This window comes from Callionymus lyra, chromosome 9, assembly GCF_982586985.1.
Source record: "Callionymus lyra chromosome 9, fCalLyr1.hap1.1, whole genome shotgun sequence".
Lineage (NCBI taxonomy): Eukaryota > Metazoa > Chordata > Actinopteri > Syngnathiformes > Callionymidae > Callionymus > Callionymus lyra.
The window spans coordinates 28384630-28407277 of record NC_141826.1 but is presented as its reverse complement, the minus strand read 5'-3'; the positions used below and the strand labels follow the sequence as shown (position 1 = coordinate 28407277).

General features: G+C 42.9%; 1 protein-coding gene across 3 annotated transcripts in view; it reads right to left on the bottom strand.

Moving 5' to 3' along the window:
* elf1 (E74-like ETS transcription factor 1) overlaps positions 1 to 22648 on the bottom strand; it is a 43579-nt gene that overhangs the window by 10246 nt on the left and 10685 nt on the right. For all 3 annotated transcript variants that reach the window (XM_087799277.1, XM_087799276.1, XM_087799279.1), the window contains exon 2: positions 5017 to 5226. In XM_087799277.1, the coding sequence (XP_087655403.1) occupies positions 5017 to 5088 (72 nt within the window). In that variant the 5' untranslated portion in view covers positions 5089 to 5226. The remainder of the gene's footprint in view (positions 1 to 5016; positions 5227 to 22648) is intronic.

Here is a 22648-nt window from a genome sequence, read left to right as displayed (position 1 = left end):
CAGCAGTTAGCTTAGCATTTAGCTCAGCAGTTAGCTTAGCAGTTAGATCAGCAGTTAGCTCAGCAGTTAGCTCAGCAGTTAGATCAGCAGTTAGCTCAGCAGTTAGCTCTGCAGTTAGCTCAGCAGTTAGCTCAGCAGTTAGCTCAGCAGTTAGCTCTGCAGTTAGCTCAGCAGTTAGCACTGCAGTTAGCTCAGCAGTTAGCTCAGTTAGCTTAGCAGTTCGCTTAGCAGTTAGCTCTGTAGTTCGCTCAGCAGTTAGCTCAGTTAGCTTAGCAGTTCGCTTAGCAGTTAGCTCTGTAGTTAGCTCAGCAGTTAGCTCAACAGTTAGCTCAGCAATAAGCTCAGCAGTTAGCGCAGCAGTTAGCTTAGCACAGTTCTTCTCCAGCAGCTCCCGGGCAGCTGGGACACCAGGGTGTTATTGACAGCAATAGTTCCAGAAAAAAGCTCCACATTAACGTTTCCAACGAGACACCCATCGAGGAACCTGTTTATTGACGTTAAAACGCTAAGCTATTAAAGCAGCGACATTAGGTCAGAGGTCACCATAGTTAACGTTCAGTCGGACTCTCTGGACCAACATGATGAAGATTTGTTTAGTCTTCCTTCCATCTGTATGACGCTGTAAACAACTGATCATGAGCGACTTCTTCACTTCGATGGAGCGACTTTATGCTATATATATATATCTATATATATATAGATATATATATATCTATATATATATATAGATATATATATATCTATATATATCTATATATATCTATATATAGATATATATAGATATATAGATATATATAGATATATAGATATATATCTATATATAGTTGTATTAGTCCTCGTTGAACCATGAACCATCCATCAGATTCAAGACTAGAATCTTCCAACAGCTGCTGCATCTTCACTGGACACACATTCATACTTCGAGAGTCGACATGTGTCTCATCGTTTCTCCTTCAGATCCACAACATGACGACTTAAAGAAGTCCTTCTTCTTTCCTTACTCAGCACTTTCTTACTGGACATTATTCACTTGTCAATCACATCAGTTTATCTATTGATCCAGAGGTTATCATGAACTATAGTTCTATCTACACACATAACAACAGCTACACAACTACACTCCTATATCACACATAACAACAGCTACACAACTACACTCCTGTATCACACATAACAACAGCTACACAACTACACTCCTATATCACACATAACAACAGCTACACAACTACACTCCTATATCACACATAACAACAGCTACACAACTACACTCCTGTAGCACACATAACAACAGCTACACAACTACACTCCTGTATCACACATAACAACAGCTACACAACTACACTCCTGTATCACAAATAACAACAGCTACACAACTACACTCCTGTATCACACATAACAACAGCTACACAACTACACTCCTGTATCACACATAACAACAGTTACACAACTACACTCCTGTATCACACATAACAACAGCTACACAACTACACTCCTATATCACACATAACAACAGCTACACAACTACACTCCTGTATCACACATAACAACAGCTACACAACTACACTCCTATATCACACATAACAACAGCTACACAACTACACTCCTGTATCACACATAACAACAGCTACACAACTACACTCATATCACACATATCAACAGCTACACAACTACACTCCTGTATCACACATAACAACAGCTACACAACTACACTCCTGTATCACACATAACAACAGCTACACAACTACACTCCTATATCACACATATCAACAGCTACACAACTACACTCCTGTATCACACATAACAACAGCTACACAACTACACTCCTGTATCACACATAACAACAGCTACACAACTACACTCCTGTATCACACATAACAACAGCTACACAACTACACTCCTATATCACACATAACAACAGTTACACAACTACACTCCTGTATCACACATAACAACAGTTACACAACTACACTCCTGTATCACACATAACAACAGCTACACAACTACACTCCTGTATCACACATAACAACAGCTACACAACTACACTCCTATATCACACATAACAACAGCTACACAACTACACTCCTGTATCACACATAACAACAGCTACACAACTACACTCCTATATCACACATAACAACAGCTACACAACTACACTCCTGTATCACACATAACAACAGCTACACAACTACACTCCTGTATCACACATAACAACAGCTACACAACTACACTCCTGTATCACACATAACAACAGCTACACAACTACACTCCTATATCACACATAACAACAGCTACACAACTACACTCCTGTATCACACATAACAACAGCTACACAACTACACTCCTATATCACACATAACAACAGCTACACAACTACACTCCTGTATCACACATAACAACAGCTACACAACTACACTCCTGTATCACACATAACAACAGCTACACAACTACACTCCTGTATCACAAATAACAACAGCTACACAACTACACTCCTGTATCACACATAACAACAGCTACACAACTACACTCCTATATCACACATAACAACAGCTACACAACTACACTCCTGTATCACACATAACAACAGCTAAACAACTACACTCCTGTATCACACATAACAACAGCTACACAACTACACTCCTATATCACACATAACAACAGCTACACAACTACACTCCTGTAGCACACATAACAACAGCTACACAACTACACTCCTGTATCACACATAACAACAGCTACACAACTACACTCCTGTATCACAAATAACAACAGCTACACAACTACACTCCTGTATCACACATAACAACAGCTACACAACTACACTCCTGTATCACACATAACAACAGCTAAACAACTACACTCCTGTATCACACATAACAACAGCTACACAACTACACTCCTATATCACACATAACAACAGCTACACAACTACACTCCTGTATCACACATAACAACAGCTACACATCTACACTCCTGTATCACACATAACAACAGCTACACAACTACACTCCTGTATCACACATAACAACAGCTACACATCTACACTTATATCACACATATCAACAGCTACACAACTACACTCCTGTATCACACATATCAACAGTTACACAACTACACTCCTGTATCACACATATCAAAAGCTACACAACTACACTCCAGTATCACACATAACAACAGCTACACGACTACACTCATATATCACATAACAACAGCTACACAACTACACTCATATATCACATAACAACAGCTACACAACTACACTCATATCACACATATCAGCAGCTACACAACTACACTCGTATCACACATAACAACAGCTACACATCTACACTCATATATCACATAACAACAGCTACACACAACTACACTCATATATCACATAACAACAGCTACACAACTACACTCATATATCACATAACAACAGATACACATCTACACTCCTGTATCACACATAACAGCTACACAACTTCACTCATATCACACATAACAACAGCTACACATCTACACTCATATCACACATATCAACAGCTACACAACTACACTCTTGTATCACACATAACAACAGCTACACAACTACACTCCTGTATCACACATATCAACAGTTACACAACTACACTCCTGTATCACACATATCAAAAGCTACACAACTACACTCCTGTATCACACATAACAACAGCTACACGACTACACTCATATATCACATAACAACAGCTACACAACTACACTCATATATCACATAACAACAGCTACACAACTACACTCATATCACACATATCAACAGCTACACAACTACACTCATATATCACATAACAACAGCTACACAACTATACTCCTGTATCACACATAACAACAGCTACACAACTACACTCATGTCACACATAACAACAGCTACATAACTACACTCCTGCATCACACATAACAACAGCTACACAACTACACTCCTGTATCACACATAACAACAGCTACACAACTACACTCCTGTATCACACATAACAACAGCTACACAACTACACTCATATCACACATAACAACAGCTACACATCTACACTCCTGTATCACACATATCAACAGCTATACATCTAAACTCATATATCACATAACAACAGCTACACAACTAAACTCATATATCACATAACAACAGCTACACAACTACACTTATATATCACATAACAACAGCTACACAACTACACTTATATATCACATAACAACAGCTACACAACTACACTCATATATCACATAACAACAGCTACACAACTACACTTATATATCACATAACAACAGCTACACAACTACACTCATATATCACATAACAACAGCTACACAACTACACTCATATCACACGTATCAACAGCTACACAACTACACTCATACATCACATAACAACAGTTACACATCTAAACTCATATATCACATAACAACAGCTACACAACTACACTCCTGTATCACACATATCAACAGCTACACAACTACACTCATATATCACATAACAACAGATACACATCTACACTCATATATCACGTAAAACAGCTACACAACTACACTCATATATCGCATAACAACAGCTACACAACTACACTCATATATCACATAACAACAGCTACACATCTACACTCATATCACACATAACAACGGCTACACAACTACACTCATATATCACATAACAACAGCTACACAACTACACTCATATATCACATAACAACAGCTACACATCTACACTTATATCACACATATCAACACCTACACATCTACACTCATATCACATGTATCAACAGCTACACAACTACAGTCATATATCATGTAACAACAGCTACACAACTACACTCATATATCACTTTACAACAGCTACACAACTACACTCATATATCACACACATCAACAGTTACACAACTACACTCATATATCACACACATCAACAGTTACACAACTACACTCATAACAACAGTTACACAACTAAGGTACTTGTTGCTCGACAACATCTCATGAAGTCCAGTGACTCCATCTTTGTGTACTTCTTCTCACCTGGTGTATCTCATCCATCCCGTTGCTCGCGAACTCAAACACCAACTCTGTGGGTTGGACGGCAGTCGTCATGGCACCGGGGGGGTCAGAGGTCAGAGGTCAGGGCGCCTCCTGATACCAGAGTCCTCCACACGAGTTTCAGCGAGATCTTCCCGTCGACGCCCTCAGAGGATCCGACACTGGACCCTGCTGTGCCTGGAGCATCTACACCTGGGGGGAGGGGTCAGAGGTCAACTTGTCTGGCCGTCACGACGGAGGGTCAGGGGTCACACGTTCCTCCCGACACACCAGAGACACAGTCAAGGCACAAATCTGAACGAAGGTCAACAGGAGGACATAAAGAAACTTGACCTCCAGACTTGAGAAGAATAAACAACCAAAGAATCAAACTAGTCTTCAGGTGGTGACTAGTCTTCAACAGGTTAATAATAACTAGTCTAACCAGCTCGTCCACACGTGGATCCATGCCTGGACCTGCTCTATGACCCCAACCACGTCCACCAGAACCATAGCGAGACTCGTCTGATGAAGCTCCTCCTCTGTGGGGCCTCAGGGGTCAGATCACTCCAGAGGTCAAGAGGTCGAGGTGGGTCCCCAGAACCAGAGCCCTCGGGCCGGTTTCAGGGGTGATGCTGGGTGTGGCTCATGAATGACCCCAGGGCTGCTCCACAACCCCCCACAGAGAGGGCCTGAAGATCAACACCAGAGACGTCTGGACGACTCACCTGAGCTACAGGTGAGACTCGCATCAAGACACGTCACTGGTCAGCAGGTCACATGACCCTCGAGCGATGATTGACAGGTCAGAGGATCATAAAGTGTTTATTCAAGTGTAACAAATATTATTATCGTTCCAGGAAAACATCCGAGTAAACAAACAAACAAACAAACAACATGTTATTGAACGTTAAAGGCAACAAACTTCTATGAAGTAATTCAAGTATAATTTTATATAAAGTCACTTGTTATTTGACTTTTTGTTGTAAAATGTATCTTTATTGAAACTTTAATGTTAGCATTAGCAACTTAGCGTAAAGAATGTGAGAAAGTTTAAGTCACAACATCCTGCCTCAACATCCTAGCGGCTTCACCAGGTCATGAGGAGGAGGAAGAGGAGGATGAAGAGGAAGAAGAGGAAGAAGAGGAGGATGTAGAGGAAGAGAAAGAAGAAGAAGACAAATATAGAGAGGATGAAGAGGGGGATGAGGAAGAAGAGGAGGGTGAAGAGGATGAAGGATTATGAAGAAGAGGAGGATGAAGAGGATGAAGGATTATGAAGAAGAGGAGGATGAAGAGGATGAAGGATTATGAAGAAGAGGAGGGTGAAGGAGGAACATGAGGAGGATAAAGAGGAGGATGAACAGGAAGAAGAGGAGAATGAAGAGGAGGATAAAAAGGAGGATAAAGAGGAGGATGAACAGGAAGTAGAGGAGGGTGAAGAGGAGGATAAAAAGGAGGATAAAGAGGAGAATAAAGAGGAGGATAAAGAGGAAGATAAAGAGGAAGATAAAGAGGAGGATAAAGAGGAGGATAAAGAGGAGGATAAAGGAGGATAAAGAGGAAGATAAAGAGGAGGATAAAGAGGAGGATAAAGGAGGATAAAGAGGAAGATAAAGAGGAAGATAAAGAGGAGGATGAAGAGGAGGATGAAGAGGATGAAGAGGAGGATGAAGAGGAGGATAAAAAGGAGGATGAAGAGGAGGATAAAAAGGAGGATAAAAAGGAGGATAAAAAGGAGGACGAAGAGGAGGATAAAAAGGAGGATAAAGAGGAAGATAAAGAGGAGGATGAAGAGGAGGATGAAGAGGAGGATAAAAAGGAGGATAAAGAGGAAGATAAAGAGGAGGATGGAAGTAAAACAATAATCAAACTCTGACACTTCAGTCTCTAATAAAGCGACAAAACAAACTCTTCAGTGATTGGACGAGACATGATCAGCTGTCACGACTGATGCTCGATAAAAACTGATCAATTTTAAATCTTTAAATCTTTTAACATAAAAAAAACATGTTTATCTTGAGAGTTGATTTAAACTGTTTAAAAAAAGAATGAAGTCAACAAGTGTGTAAGTTATAATGAAAGTGTTGTTATTGATTTAATTTATTCATCGTTGTGTAGTTTATATATTAATTAATCAAGTAAATGATCAACAATGTTATTGATTAACTCATCATTAGTGCCTTGAAAAGTGATGAAGTTTAATAAAAAGATAAATTGTGTGTCAAGTTGTTCTGTTGAAACCACACATGAAAGCAGGAAGTGAAGCCGAACTTCAAAGATAACAGACAGGAAGTTGAAACTGTTCTCGACATAAAACCACATCAACATTTCTGAGAAAATGATGCAACACGAGTCGAAGCTTTCGTAAAAATTTAAATGTAGGACAGTGTTCTCAGAAGTGAGTCGTGTGTCCATCATGTTCTTATTCTCCACGTCAAGAGTGTCCATCATGTTCTTATTCTCCACGTCAAGAGTGTCCATCATGTTCTTATTCTCCACGTCAAGAGTGTCCATCATGTTCTTATTCTCCAAGTCAAGAGTCGTGTGTCCATCATGTTCTTATTCTCCACGTCAAGAGTGTCCATCATGTTATGTTCACCACGTCAAGAGTATCCATCATGTTCTTATTCTCCACGTCAAGAGTGTCCATCATGTCCTTATTCACCACGTCAAGAGTGTCCATCATGTTCTTATTCTCCACGTCAAGAGTCGTGTGTCCATCATGTTCTTATTCTCCACGTCAAGAGTGTCCATCATGTTATGTTCACCACGTCAAGAGTGTCCATCATGTTCTTATTCTCCACGTCAAGAGTGTCCATCATGTCCTTATTCACCACGTCAAGAGTGTCCATCATGTTCTTATTCTCCACGTCAAGAGTGTCCATCATGTTCTTATTCACCACGTCAAGAGTGTCCATCATGTTCTTATTCACCACGTCAAGAGTGTCCATCATGTTCTTATTCTCCACGTCAAGAGTGTCCATCATGTTCTTATTCTCCACGTCAAGAGTGTCCATCATGTTCTTATTCTCCACGTCAAGAGTCGTGTGTCCATCATGTTCTTATTCTCCACGTCAAGAGTCGTGTGTCCATCATGTTCTTATTCTCCACGTCAAGAGTGTCCATCATGTTCTTATTCTCCACGTCAAGAGTCGTGTGTCCATCATGTTCTTATTCTCCACGTCAAGAGTGTCCATCATGTTATGTTCACCATGTCAAGAGTGTCCATCATGTTATGTTCACCATGTCAAGAGTGTCCATCATGTTATGTTCACCACGTCAAGAGTGTCCATCATGTTCTTATTCACCACGTCAAGAGTGTCCATCATGTTATTATTCACCACGTCAAGAGTGTCCATCATGTTCTTATTCACCACGTCAAGAGTGTCCATCATGTTCTTATTCACCACGTCAAGAGTGTCCATCATGTTATTATTCACCACGTCAAGAGTGTCCATCATGTTCTTATTCACCACGTCAAGAGTGTCCATCATGTTCTTATTCACCACGTCAAGAGTGTCCATCATGTTCTTATTCACCACGTCAAGAGTGTCCATCATGTTCTTATTCACCACGTCAAGAGTGTCCATCATGTTCTTATTCACCACGTCAAGAGTGTCCATCATGTTCTTATTCACCACGTCAAGAGTGTCCATCATGTTCTTATTCACCACGTCAAGAGTGTCCATCATGTTGTTATTCACCACGTCAAGAGTGTCCATCATGTTCTTATTCACCACGTCAAGAGTGTCCATCATGTTCTTATTCACCACGTCAAGAGTGTCCATCATGTTCTTATTCACCACGTCAAGAGTGTCCATCATGTGCTTATTCACCACGTCAAGAGTGTCCATCATGTTCTTATTCACCACGTCAAGAGTGTCCATCATGTTCTTATTCACCACGTCAAGAGTGTCCATCATGTTCTTATTCACCACGTCAAGAGTGTCCATCATGTTCTTATTCACCACGTCAAGAGTGTCCATCATGTTCTTATTCACCACGTCAAGAGTGTCCATCATGTTCTTATTCTCCACGTCAAGAGTGTCCATCATGTTCTTATTCACCACGTCAAGACTGTCCATCATGTTCTTATTCACCACGTCAAGAGTGTCCATCATGTTCTTATTCACCACGTCAAGTGTGTCCATCATATTCTTATTCACCACGTCAAGAGTGTCCATCATGTTCTTATTCACCACGTCAAGAGTGTCCATCATGTGCTTATTCACCACGTCAAGAGTGTCCATCATGTTCTTATTCACCACGTCAAGAGTGTCCATCATGTTCTTATTCACCACGTCAAGAGTGTCCATCATGTTGTTATTCACCACGTCAAGAGTGTCCATCATGTTCTTATTCACCACGTCAAGAGTGTCCATCATGTTCTTATTCACCACGTCAAGAGTGTCCATCATGTTGTTATTCACCACGTCAAGAGTGTCCATCATGTTGTTATTCACCACGTCAAGAGTGTCCATCATGTTCTTATTCACCACGTCAAGAGTGTCCATCATGTTCTTATTCACCACGTCAAGAGTGTCCATCATGTTCTTATTCACCACGTCAAGGGTGTCCATCATGTTGTTATTCACCACGTCAAGAGTGTCCATCATGTTCTTATTCACCACGTCAAGAGTGTCCATCATGTTCTTATTCACCACGTCAAGAGTGTCCATCATGTTCTTATTCACCACGTCAAGTGTGTCCATCATGTGCTTATTCACCACGTCAAGAGTGTCCATCATGTTCTTATTCACCACGTCAAGTGTGTCCATCATGTTCTTATTCACCACGTCAAGAGTGTCCATCATGTTCTTATTCTCCACGTCAAGAGTGTCCATCATGTTCTTATTCTCCACGTCAAGAGTGTCCATCATGTTCTTATTCACCACGTCAAGAGTGTCCATCATGTTATGTTCACCACGTCAAGAGTGTCCATCATGTTATGTTCACCACGTCAAGAGTGTCCATCATGTTCTTATTCACCACGTCAAGAGTGTCCATCATGTTCTTATTCACCACGTCAAGAGTGTCCATCATGTTCTTATTCTCCACGTCAAGAGTGTCCATCATGTTCTTATTCTCCACGTCAAGAGTGTCCATCATGTTCTTATTCACCACGTCAAGAGTGTCCATCATGTTATTATTCACCACGTCAAGAGTGTCCATCATGTTCTTATTCACCACGTCAAGAGTGTCCATCATGTTCTTATTCACCACGTCAAGAGTGTCCATCATGTTATTATTCACCACGTCAAGAGTGTCCATCATGTTCTTATTCACCACGTCAAGAGTCGTGTGTCCATCATGTTCTTATTCACCACGTCAAGAGTGTCCATCATGTTCTTATTCTCCACGTCAAGAGTGTCCATCATGTTCTTATTCACCACGTCAAGAGTCGTGTGTCCATCATGTTCTTATTCATCTGGTCAAAAGTGTCAATCATGTCTCTGATCGACTGTGATGCTCAAGACAACCTGGAGATCAAGACATGAATTCATTCGTTCATCTTCTACTGCTTCATCCCTCACCGGGGTCGTGGTCAGGGATACCCCTCTCGCCCTATGATATCCCAGTATCATAGGGCGAGACGCAGGGGACGCCCTGGACGCCAGTCACCAGTCACGGATGTGAAGGATGTGAAGAAGCAGCAGATCCAGCAGGATGAGGATCAGCTCCTCCCGACTGTCGCAATAACAACCAATTAGAAGCAGGTTCTTACAAACGTTCCCTGAAGACTCTCTGCTGAGATCATTGTTGACCATGAAAGGGTTTCTGTTCATGACTCACTGACTCGCTCGCTCAGCAAACACACACAACTCTCAGGTTACATGGGGGCGCTAGAGAGACGGGACAGGATGGCTCCTCCGACTCTACACCATGGTGCTCAGGTGGAGGAGAAGAGTGAAGGTGGAGATACAGAGAAGCTTCAGTCTCCTCCATTTGGATTGTGACGAAAGAGTTGCATAACTTTTTTCTGCTGTTTTTATAGTATTTTTATTTCCCCTGAAAAATATTGAGGCAAAAACATTAAAAACTATTAAAAAAAGTTATTTCAAATACAATAAAATAATAATTTTGATAAAGAGCTTTATTTGATTTTTCCTCTCATTGATTTTTCTTGACGGTCCCTCAACACTTATTAAAACGACCCCTGAATTAATTGAATCCCACCAGTGATCAAGATTAGATTAGATTCACATTATTAATCTAATCTAATCTAAGATCATGACACGACGAGCAGCTCCAGGTCCAAACCTGGTTCTTCACTTTTCTTAACCAGCTGTTTAACAAGTTTACAACCATCCGTCACGTCCGTGACTAATGTGTGTCAAAGGTCACGATAAAGAGAAAGAATCACATCATGACGACAGCATTTATTTCTGCTCCGGGTCAAAGGTCAAATGTTCTGCTCAGACGTTGCTGACCCAGCGGTCCTCGTTCCTGCAGGATCTGCTGCTTCCTGCTCAGGAAGTGACGGATGTGAAGCTGCAGCTCAGAGATAGTTTGGTGGACAACAGATCGACCACATCTGGTCACCAGAACCAGAACCAGAACCAGATCAACACGACAACTAATGACCCACAAAACTGAACTGAAACATGTTAGGAGTCGAGAAGTTTGTTCGACCATAACTTCATTTGTTGTCACTACTAACTACTAATAACTACTAATAACTTTTTCACTTTTCATCTTCAAGTCAAAGCACTTCCCCTAAACTACAACTCCCATAATGCACTGCAACAGAAGGAGATTATGTTTAAATCAGTATTAAACGACTAGTTAGAGTTGACTAGTTAACAAAACCAGAAAATACAAAAATCTCAATTTAAAGAGAAGGATATTTACAAATATTTACAAATACTATTTTGTATGTATTTGACTTTATTTTACTGACCAAACTCTCGTAACTAACTGTAGTTTTTCTTCTACAGTTGGAAGTTCAAAGACAAATGTTGAAGTTATTGACTGACATGGAAAACACGAGATATAATAGTTTATAATTAGTTTGTTCAATAAACCACTAAATAATCAGAAGTTGTTCCATCATCACAGAAACACACGAGTGACAATATTCATGTCTTTAAAACAACATTAACAAGTTAGTAATATTTGATTTTTGTCGTCACAATCCATCAGAATAAGAATCGTTATTATTAATGTTATTATTAATGTTATTATTAATGTTATTATTAATGATCTGACACGTCTGACTGACACATGTCATCACGTGATGTTTTTATTTCCGATGTTGGTTTAAAGTTGAGGTTTTTTTTCCTCTTCCAGACACAAACTGTAAATCTTTATTTTTATTCTATTTATATTCGACATTTTTACTGTGTGAACAAAATAAAAATTCAATGAAAGTTTTTTCTCTCTTCGAATCTATTTCTGCGTAAACGACTCACTTCTTTATACTTCATTAGCAACAATTAACAGATTTGAGCCTCAGAGTGAAAGATCTCAGAGGGAAGTAAAATACATCAAAACATAAATAGTATTTGTAAATATTCGTAAATATGCTTCTCTTTAAATTGAGATTTGTGTATTTTTGGTGTTTCTAAACACTTCACTAGACGCTTCAAACGATTGATTGACAGGTTCTGACAGGTGACGACGAGGCTTCCCTCCATGCTGACCTTGAACAACCTTCAGTTTGACCTTGAGATCACACACGGAGACGTTAGAAACTCAGAAACACGATTCATTCCTGATGAACTTTAACTTTAGATTCTTCTCATGCTTGGATGTTGGACCCAGAGCTCGTCTGAGAAGCTGCTGAGTTCAGTGGAAAATCCCTGGTTCTCTGTCGTTGAAACGACATCGAGGTCTTTTCACAAACATTCCAGGAGAGTCGAGTCACCGGTGATGATGTCACACGATGATGTCATACGTAACCAGCTCTTCAGCCAAAGGTAGAAAGTACTGGACACAGTTGGACAAAAGTATTTGAGGAATAATCCTCTAAAGAAACATTTACATCAATGACTGTGTGTTTAGTTTCATATTTCATCAAATAACCAGAATATAAAGTCTATATAACGTCTATATAACGTCTATATAACGTCATATTAAGTGTATATAACGTCTATATAACGTCTATATAACGTCATATAACGTCATATTAAGTGTATATAACGTCTATATAACGTCTATATAACGTCTATATAACGTCATATAACGTCATATTAAGTGTATATAACGTCTATATAACGTCTATATAACGTCATATAACGTCATATAACGTCTATATAACGTCATATAACGTCTATATAACGTCATATAACGTCATATTAAGTGTATATAACGTCTATATAACGTCTATATAACGTCATATAACGTCATATAACGTCTATATAACGTCATATAACGTCTATATAATGTCATATAACGTCATATAACGTCATATAACGTCTATATAACGTCATATAACGTCTATATAATGTCATATAACGTCATATAACGTCATATAACGTCTATATAACGTCATATAACGTCTATATAATGTCATATAAGGTCATATAACGTATGTTCTCTGGATATATGAACACATTGATGACACGTTTCTCTCGCAGATGTTCCTTCAGACCCACATTGAAGAACGAGACTCAGGGACGAGGAATTTAATCTCATCTCACAAACTTGTACTTTTCCACTGCGAGTCGATCCTGAGCCTCGTCTCTCAAACTCACTCATTCCAAGCATTTCTACGGACATGAGTGACGTGTGGATCCTCAGCAGCAGAGGCTCCACGGGTTTGAAGATGTTCAAAGTTACTTTTAAATCATCAGGAGAAAATGTTTAAAAACATCTCTTTCTATCTTTTCTTCTTCCTCGTGTCGACGTTTGTTTTTCTTTCCATCTCTGCTCGACTCGTGAGTCAGAAGGTTTGGAAAGTGTCGACTCAACGAGTTTGTTCTTCACACGACGAGTGACGAGTCCAGACCTCGAGAACATCAGATGTTTTCTCACATCTTGACTCCGAGTCATGAGCGGATCGTCATTCATAAGTTAATAAGTTAATAAGTTAATAAGTTAAAACACAGAGTGACCTGTGAGTCTGACAGGAAGTGAAGCGAGCAGTGGGTTTCTGCAACTTCCTGTCTGTTACACCACAAACACACACATTTGTGGAAACTTGTTCACTCCCACACATGTTCTGCTCTCACACATCTCACCCTGAGCACAACACAAAAGCGACACACAAACCTATCACTGGCGCCAACACAACAGGTTTGATGACGGTGTGTGTAGACGTGTCCACAGACACACACTCGAGTGTGTAGAAAAACTAAACTGAAGATTGTGCGGCGACAACAGAATTTATCTCCAGATCTTCGTAGTAAAGCAGGAAGTGTCGTAACACAAAAGATATAAAAGTAACGACAACTCGTTCACTTCTTTCATTATTGACGTTTTTTCCCTTTTTGTTCCTTTTAAATGTTCATATTCTTTGTTTAACATGTTATATTAAGTGTTTCTTTATCACTTTATTTATTTCATGTAAATAACGTGTCACCTGGAGACTCGTAGAATCTTCAAACCTCTGAATGTTCTGATCGTTACACGTAAAGAACGACCTCGGACCTGATCCTGGATCTGCTGCTGAACTGAAAACCATTTCAAATTGTTGACGAACTGGTTTGTGCGTCTGATCTGCAGGCTTGAGTCTCCGCCGCAGGAACAACAGGTTCTAGACGACACACAGCTTTACGTTCACATCTAGATTAAAAAAATAAAAACATTTTAACATTTGTCCGACTGAGTAACTTACGTAAAAGATAACATAAAAGTGAACTTTCATGAAGTCATTTAAAGCCTTGAAAACATGAGTTCTAGTGAAAAGATAAACGTCTACAGTCGTCACACTTTCTTCTCTTCGTCATTTGAAACTTGGTTACAAATATTTAGATTCACTTTGATGACATTTGTGCCGTTTATTTATACGTATAAATAATAACTAAAGATAAGATAAGATTTCCACGACTCTGACGTGTCGAGCGAGTTCTACGCTGTCTTTAAACATTATTTAACATTAAAGTGATTAAATTAAAGTTAGTACACAAGTACACAACTGAAGGCTCTCAACACTCGTGACACCAGAGCAGATGTTGAATCATATCAAAGGAGCTTCAGCGACAGAAGAGCAACATTTGTAAAAGTGTTTCAGTCTAGAGTGAAAAAAACACACAAGATCACAGAAGGATCGCTGTTAAGAAAACAAACATGTATTATTGTTAACACTAAAGTAAAGCATCACCAACAACTCGACCAAGAAAAACTATTTCATACAATTTTATCTTCTGCAACAAGATGATGTTTGACCTTCAAACTTGTTAGATTCTGCAACAATCTTTTAGTTTTTTTACTGGTGAAAACAAATGTCACAAAAACCACAATAGAACCAGTTTCCAGTTTCCAAACAAAGTTGGATTGAAATGAAAATATTCAATAAAAAACACAGAAACCAACCATCGTCCAAATACAATATTTCTAATTATCCATCAAAGTGTTTTTTATCTTCTTCCATAAGAAACGTCTCGTTGATGCATCTTTTATCTTTTTCTCGGAGCAGGATTGACTTGATTTTCTCAAACACGATCGTAAATAAACAAGATCAGCCTCAACAAGCCTGCACTCGTCGACCTCCAGTTCCATCAGCTGATCTTCTGAGGTTCATGCGAGCAGGAGCGTCGAGAAGATCGAGGCTCGTCTTCTCACACGTCGAGGCTTCGAGCTGCTGGTCTCAGAATCACACCCTGAAACATACCAGCACCAATCAACCTTCACACGAGCGAAGGTTGAGATTCCAGGGCAGACGAGGGCAGAGATCAGGACCACATTCCACAGCAGATCCTGCAGAGACAAACTCATCCAACGACTGGAGCCAAAATACTTTCACAGCAGATCCACGTTCAGGTGGTTCTGAGGGTTCTGGCTGCTGAAGAACCTTCAGAGGAGCTGCATACCTGACAGGTCTGGACACACGCGAGCGAACATGTCCACCCATCGTCAGGCATGCAGCTCTGGAATCACAACACGCCTGTGGAGCGACTCCTGGTCTGCTGGAGCCCATACGTGTTACACGGTAATAACACTCATGTGATCACATAACTGATCACATGACACACGCATGGTCTTCATTCAACACACACTCCTGCTATTGTAACTATTTTCTCCCCTCGAATCCAAACCTAGAGATCTTTAGGAGCTCGGTCGTCAGCCAGAGACTCAGTGTAGAGCTTCAGCTCTTCATCATTAGAAGAACTGAGGATTGAAAACGGTTTGAATCTAAGAACGAGTCAAACGGTTTCAACTCTGAAGAAGCTGCACGTGTTATGAAGATGTTTCTAGAGGAACATTAGAAACTCAAACACACCACTTGTTGTCATGTTTGATCTTCATCGACTCGTTCGTTCAAAGATGAAGCGTTTGAGTCTTTAGCTCGTTTCCTGACGGAGATCTTCAGAGAGAGAAGGTCTACCTCGTCCTACTGACCAGAACATGTATTGTTATCATTACTATTATGAAGTATGAGTCCATCCTACTGCTGACACCATGTGTCGCTTCAGTTGAAAACAGCGGCAGACAAACGTTTGCTCAGTAGTTCAGGCTGATGTTCTTACAATGGAATGATTTGAACTACGAACTTTCATTGAGACAGAAGTTTCAACTATTAACATTTGTGTCTTCATTATTTAGAATGTATGAGCTTAGATATGGATTTCTATTGATTTACTATTTTATATCACGTTAACACGTATGATGCACTTTAAAAGACACGATGCATGATTCCAACAATGAATGATTGATTTGTACATTTAAAACCTTCTAAACATGTTACAGGAGGTTAAGCTCTTATCAACTAAACTAACTAACCTTGACTGAAGCTTCATTACTTTCACTGTTGGAAGAAAAGAATCTAGAAAAGTGACTTATACTGGTTTAATTCAGAACAAACACACACATCAGAGGTGTTGCAAACACAACAACACAAAGGCTCATGTGTTGTGTTGTTTCCAGATGTGAGCAGATCAGCAGCTGATAACTTGACTCAGCTCTTCTTATCTGAGACAAGAGCCTCGCAGTGAGACCTCTCAGACCCTGGAGGAGCATCTTATCTCACCTGGATCAGTGTGTTGTCGTGATCCAGGTGACGACGTAAAGCGAGTCTCACTCCTGGACAAAAGTGCTGCGTCACTCTGGGCAGAGATATGAGACTGAACCGACCAGTTGTGGCTTTTATTCTCTGATCACGAGGACCCGCCTATTGTGACGCGTCAATCAAAGCGTGTCACCAGGAGGTGAGTGAGCAGGAGGTGAGTGAGCAGGAGGAGCAGGAGGTGTGTGAGCAGGAGGAGCAGGAGGTGAGTGAGCAGGAGGTGTGCGAGCAGGAGGTGTGTGAGCAGGAGGTGTGTGAGCAGGAGGTGTGTGAGCAGGAGGTGTGTGAGCAGGAGGTGTGTGAGCAGGAGGTGTGTGAGCAGGAGGTGTGCGAGCAGGAGGTGTGTGAGCAGGAGGTGTGTGAGCAGGAGGTGTGCGAGCAGGAGGTGTGTGAGCAGGAGGTGAGTGAGCAGGAGGTGTGCGAGCAGGAGGTGTGTGAGCAGGAGGTGTGCGAGCAGGAGGTGTGTGAGCAGGAGGTGTGTAAGCAGGAGGTGTGCGAGCAGGAGGTGTGCGAGCAGGAGGTGAGTGAGCAGGAGGTGAGTGAGCAGGAGGTGAGTGAGCAGGAGGTGAGTGAGCAGGAGGTGTGTGAGCAGGAGGTGTGCGAGCAGGAGGTGAGTGAGCAGGAGGTGAGTGAGCAGGAGGTGAGTGAGCAGGAGGTGAGTGAGCAGGAGGTGTGTGAGCAGGAGGTGTGTGAGCAGGAGGTGTGCGAGCAGGAGGTGTGTGAGCAGGAGGTGAGTGAGCAGGAGGTGAGTGAGCAGGAGGTGAGTGAGCAGGAGGTGAGTGAGCAGGAGGTGTGTGAGCAGGAGGTGTGTGAGCAGGAGGTGTGCGAGCAGGAGGTGTGTGAGCAGGAGGTGAGTGAGCAGGAGGTGAGTGAGCAGGAGGTGAGTGAGCAGGAGGAGCAGGAGGTGTGCGAGCAGGAGGTGTGTGAGCAGGAGGTGTGCGAGCAGGAGGTGTGTGAGCAGGAGGTGTGCGAGCAGGAGGAGCAGGAGGTGTGTGAGCAGGAGGAGCAGGAGGTGTGTGAGCAGGAGGAGCAGGAGGAGCAGGAGGTGTGGGAGCAGGAGGTGTGCGAGCAGGAGGTGTGCGAGCAGGAGGAGCAGGAGGTGTGCGAGCAGGAGGAGCAGGAGGTGTGCGAGCAGGAGGAGCAGGAGGTGTGCGAGCAGGAGGAGCAGGAGGTGTGTGAGCAGGAGGAGCAGGAGGTGTGTGAGCAGGAGGAGCAGGAGGAGCAGGAGGAGCAGGAGGTGTGCGAGCAGGAGGTGAGTGAGCAGGAGGAGCAGGAGGTGTGCGAGCAGGAGGAGCAGGAGGAGCAGGAGGTGTGTGAGCAGGAGGAGCAGGAGGAGCAGGAGGAGCAGGAGGTGTGCGAGCAGGAGGTGTGCGAGCAGGAGGTGTGCGAGCAGGAGGTGTGTGAGCAGGAGGAGCAGGAGGTGTGCGAGCAGGAGGTGAGCAGGAGGTGTGCGAGCAGGAGGTGTGCGAGCAGGAGGTGAGTGAGCAGGAGGAGCAGGAGGTGTGCGAGCAGGAGGAGCAGGAGGAGCAGGAGGTGTGCGAGCAGGAGGAGCAGGAGGTGTGCGAGCAGGAGGAGCAGGAGGTGTGCGAGCAGGAGGTGTGCGAGCAGGAGGTGTGTGAGCAGGAGGAGCAGGAGGTGTGTGAGCAGGAGGTGTGTGAGCAGGAGGAGCAGGAGGAGCAGGAGGGCACAGTGCAGGTCAATATTTGAGAAGGTTATGAAGGACACTGGTTTATGGCGGAGAAGGTGCAGCCGAGCAGGACAATAAAGCAGGAAAAACAATCTGGTTACACAAGAATAATCCCATAAAAACAAGTCACGTCAGGTGAGAACAAAGACAGGATCGTCGAGTCTCCCGAGGGGTTCGGGGTCTTGTTGGTCTGGCGAGGATCACAATGAAAAGGTAAACAAGGAGGGGCTGTTGCCTAGCAACCGCTGGAGCTCAGAGACGGGGATCTGTGGACCTGGGCTGTGAACCAGGAAGTTCCAACTGTAACTCGAGGACGTGTGATGCGTTCAGGGCTTCATTCAACTCTGGTTCCTCTCAGTGAGGCGTTCATGGTCCTGAACCTACGTCCAGACTTTAGAAGTGTTTCTGAGACACAAACCGCTTCAGAAGATTCAACACATCATGAAACACGACCAACTCATGCAATAGTCTGGTCCAGAACCGATGGATTCCATCACGAGGAGATGGAATCCATCGTCTGATGGCGTCAGACTTCAGACACGTTTCTGCTGAAGTCCTCAAAGATTGCAGCTGCTCGTCTGGAACCTAAACCCTCGTGTGGGAAACTATGATGAGATGGACTTGATGTTGAAACAGACTCGTGGACCGCAGCAGAACTTGTTGATTCTACCTCGTGTGTGTCATCGTCCAGCTTCAGAGAGTGACCTCATGCAGGGTGTGAGTCCAGAACACAACAAGACTACAGATGGTGAAGATAGTTTGAAACACGAACATCAGTATCTCGTGTCGTTAACTGATTATCAGCAGATTTACTCGACGACACACTTGTTTAGAAACTACAAGTCAATCATGTTCACGACGTTAAAGGAGAGAAAATGATGTTGTTGTTGTTGTTGTTAATATTGTTGTCATTATTGTCATCGTTTGCTTCACACTTCACTACATGTCTGTGCTTCAGACTCGACTCAAGATTTCATTCTCTGGTCCAGAATAACCTTGAAGTGAAATCTGCCATCTACTGTTGCAGTGCATCATGGGAGTGCTAGTCTGACGTTGACAGTGTAATAATGTCGCGGATGAACATGACATACTTTTGATAAACACATTCTGGTTAAGATGATAAGACTAAAGTAAACTGGGTTTGTTCACTTCTCTGGAACAACATTGACGACTTGAAAACCAACGAAAAGAGACGAAAATCTGTCAAAAGCAGAAAAATGTCATATAAAGTTGAGATAAATGAAACTAAAGAGTTTTTTGGTTGAGGTCACTTTATTATTTCTGACCTGGTTTATTCGGCTGTTTATGATGGTGGCTGAGTTTTATGAGGGGGGGCTGGACTTTATGAGGGGGGGCTGGACTTTATGAGGGGGGGCTGGACACGTCGAGCTAAGAAGCTAAAGACGATACATGTGAAGAAAACAACAGGAAAGATTCTGGCTGATAAGTTTCCAGACAGTTCAGTTGGATCGAATACATTCGACATAATTCTCCTCAGAAGTTTTAACTCAAACATGTTCTCTCGACGTATACGAGCAACACATTAGCTCGATGCTAACATGAGCTCGATGCTAACATTAGCTCGATGCTAACATGAGCTCGATGCTAACATGAGCTCGATGCTAACATTAGCTCGATGCTAACATTAGCTCGATGCTAACATTAGCTCGATGCTAATATGTTTCATTCCAGGATCTGATCCAAACACAAAACTTGTCATCAACCATCAGAGACCGTCGGTACGATTCCTTCAAGAGCCACAACAACAACCACCACAGATGTGTCGACTCGTCTTCCACGGAACTCTCGTCCTCCTTACACAAGCGAGATAACGTCTTATCAGTTGGGTTTAACCCGACTTGCCTCTAATTGTGGCTCCATTACTCTTGTGCTGAAATCACATGAGTTTCATGTCTGAGATCCAGACGTGGACGACAACAATGAGCTGCCAGTCTCAGCACGCTCCGCCGTTGCAACATTGAGTTGCTCAATCGAACGTCTTCATCCAGGGAGCCTCACCTGCTCGCCTGCTCACCTGCTCACCTGCACACCTGAGCGTGGAGCGAACAGAAGGAGCTTTTGTTCACACATTGACAGTCGGACGCTGCTGGACGTTACACATTAACTCTCCGCACCCACGACTCTTCCCGGCCGGTCACGAGAGGCTCCTCGTCCCGTCACGAGCCGGACCCTCCAGAGCTCCAGACCCTGCAGACCCTGCAGACCCTGCAGACCCTCCAGACCCTCCAGACCCTCCAGACCCTCCAGACCCTCCAGACCCTCCAGATCCTCCAGACACCCCAGACACCCCAGACCCTCCAGACCCTCCAGACCCTCCAGATCCTCCAGACACCCCAGACACCCCAGATCCTCCAGACCCTCCAGACCCTCCAGATCCTCCAGACCCTCCAGACCCTCCAGACACCCCAGACCCTCCAGACCCTCCAGACCCTCCAGATCCTCCAGACACCCCAGACACCCCAGACCCTGCAGACCCTCCAGACCCTCCAGACCCTCCAGATCCTCCAGACACCCCAGACACCCCAGACCCTCCAGACACTCCAGATCCTCCAGGCCCTCCGGACCCTGCAGACCCTGCAGACCCTGCAGACCCTCCAGATCCTCCAGACCCTCCAGGCCCTCCGGACCCTCCAGACCCTCCAGATCCTCCAGACCCTCCAGACCCTCCAGACCCTCCAGACCCTCCTGACCCTCCAGACCCTCCAGATCCTCCAGATCCTCCAGACCCTCCAGATCCTCCAGATCCTCCAGATCCTCCAGACCCTCCAGATCCTCCAGACCCTCCAGACCCTCCAGACCCTCCAGAAAGAGTCCACCACGGCAGAACGACTTGGACAAAGTTGTTGCCGCAAAGGACAAAAGTTGTGATGATTGAATAGAAAACTAAACAACAACGACGTGAGATGTTTAGTTTCCACTCATTAAAGTCACTTCACTGCAGCTCGATCGAACACTTTAGGAATTATTAGCGAAACTAAACACTGCAGACGTGTTTCTGTCAAATTCATTTTTTTAACTGTGAATCTTATCAAAAACTTTCTTTTTCTGAGTTTTATCTACATGTTGCATTTATTCAAGTTTCCACTGTGAGCGTTGATGTGTGACTGACTGTCATCAACAACGTTGACGTGTGACTGACTGTCATCCAACAACGTTGACGTGTGAAAAAGAAACGTTGATAATTGAGGAAAACACTGTTAAAGCATCATCAGTTCGATTGTGTTGAGTTTTGAAACTTTGTAAAAGTGCGGCTCAGAGACTCAGGATCATTTACAAGCCAAATCAGGGCGGCACCAGTGACACGAGTGTCGGGTCAGATGCAAACTCACGCCTGAACAACACGAGGGAACGACTCGCTCCACAGAACATTTCTCACTAATTCAATCTCAAGTCCGACAAACTGAGGCCAACATACGTCGTCTTCGCTGGTGATTCAATCCTTCAGTCCAGCGTGTACTTTGGTCGCAGTACCTGGTACTTCATGAACCGACACAACTCTTGATGGTTCTCACATGGAGCTGCGTCTCTGAGCTGCTTTCTTTATTTAGTAAAAGCATTCATTCTGGTTTCACCACTTTTGCATCCATGAGTTCGTGAACTTTTAAACTAGATGATGATAATAATGAACATTTAACTGTGAGTCCAAACATCTCCTGACCTTTAACCTCTGGACTGCATCACAATAAACTTGAAACAAACGAAGCCTCTTTCGCTCTTGATGTTCAGACATTATTTATGTTTTGAGTTTATCATCGTGT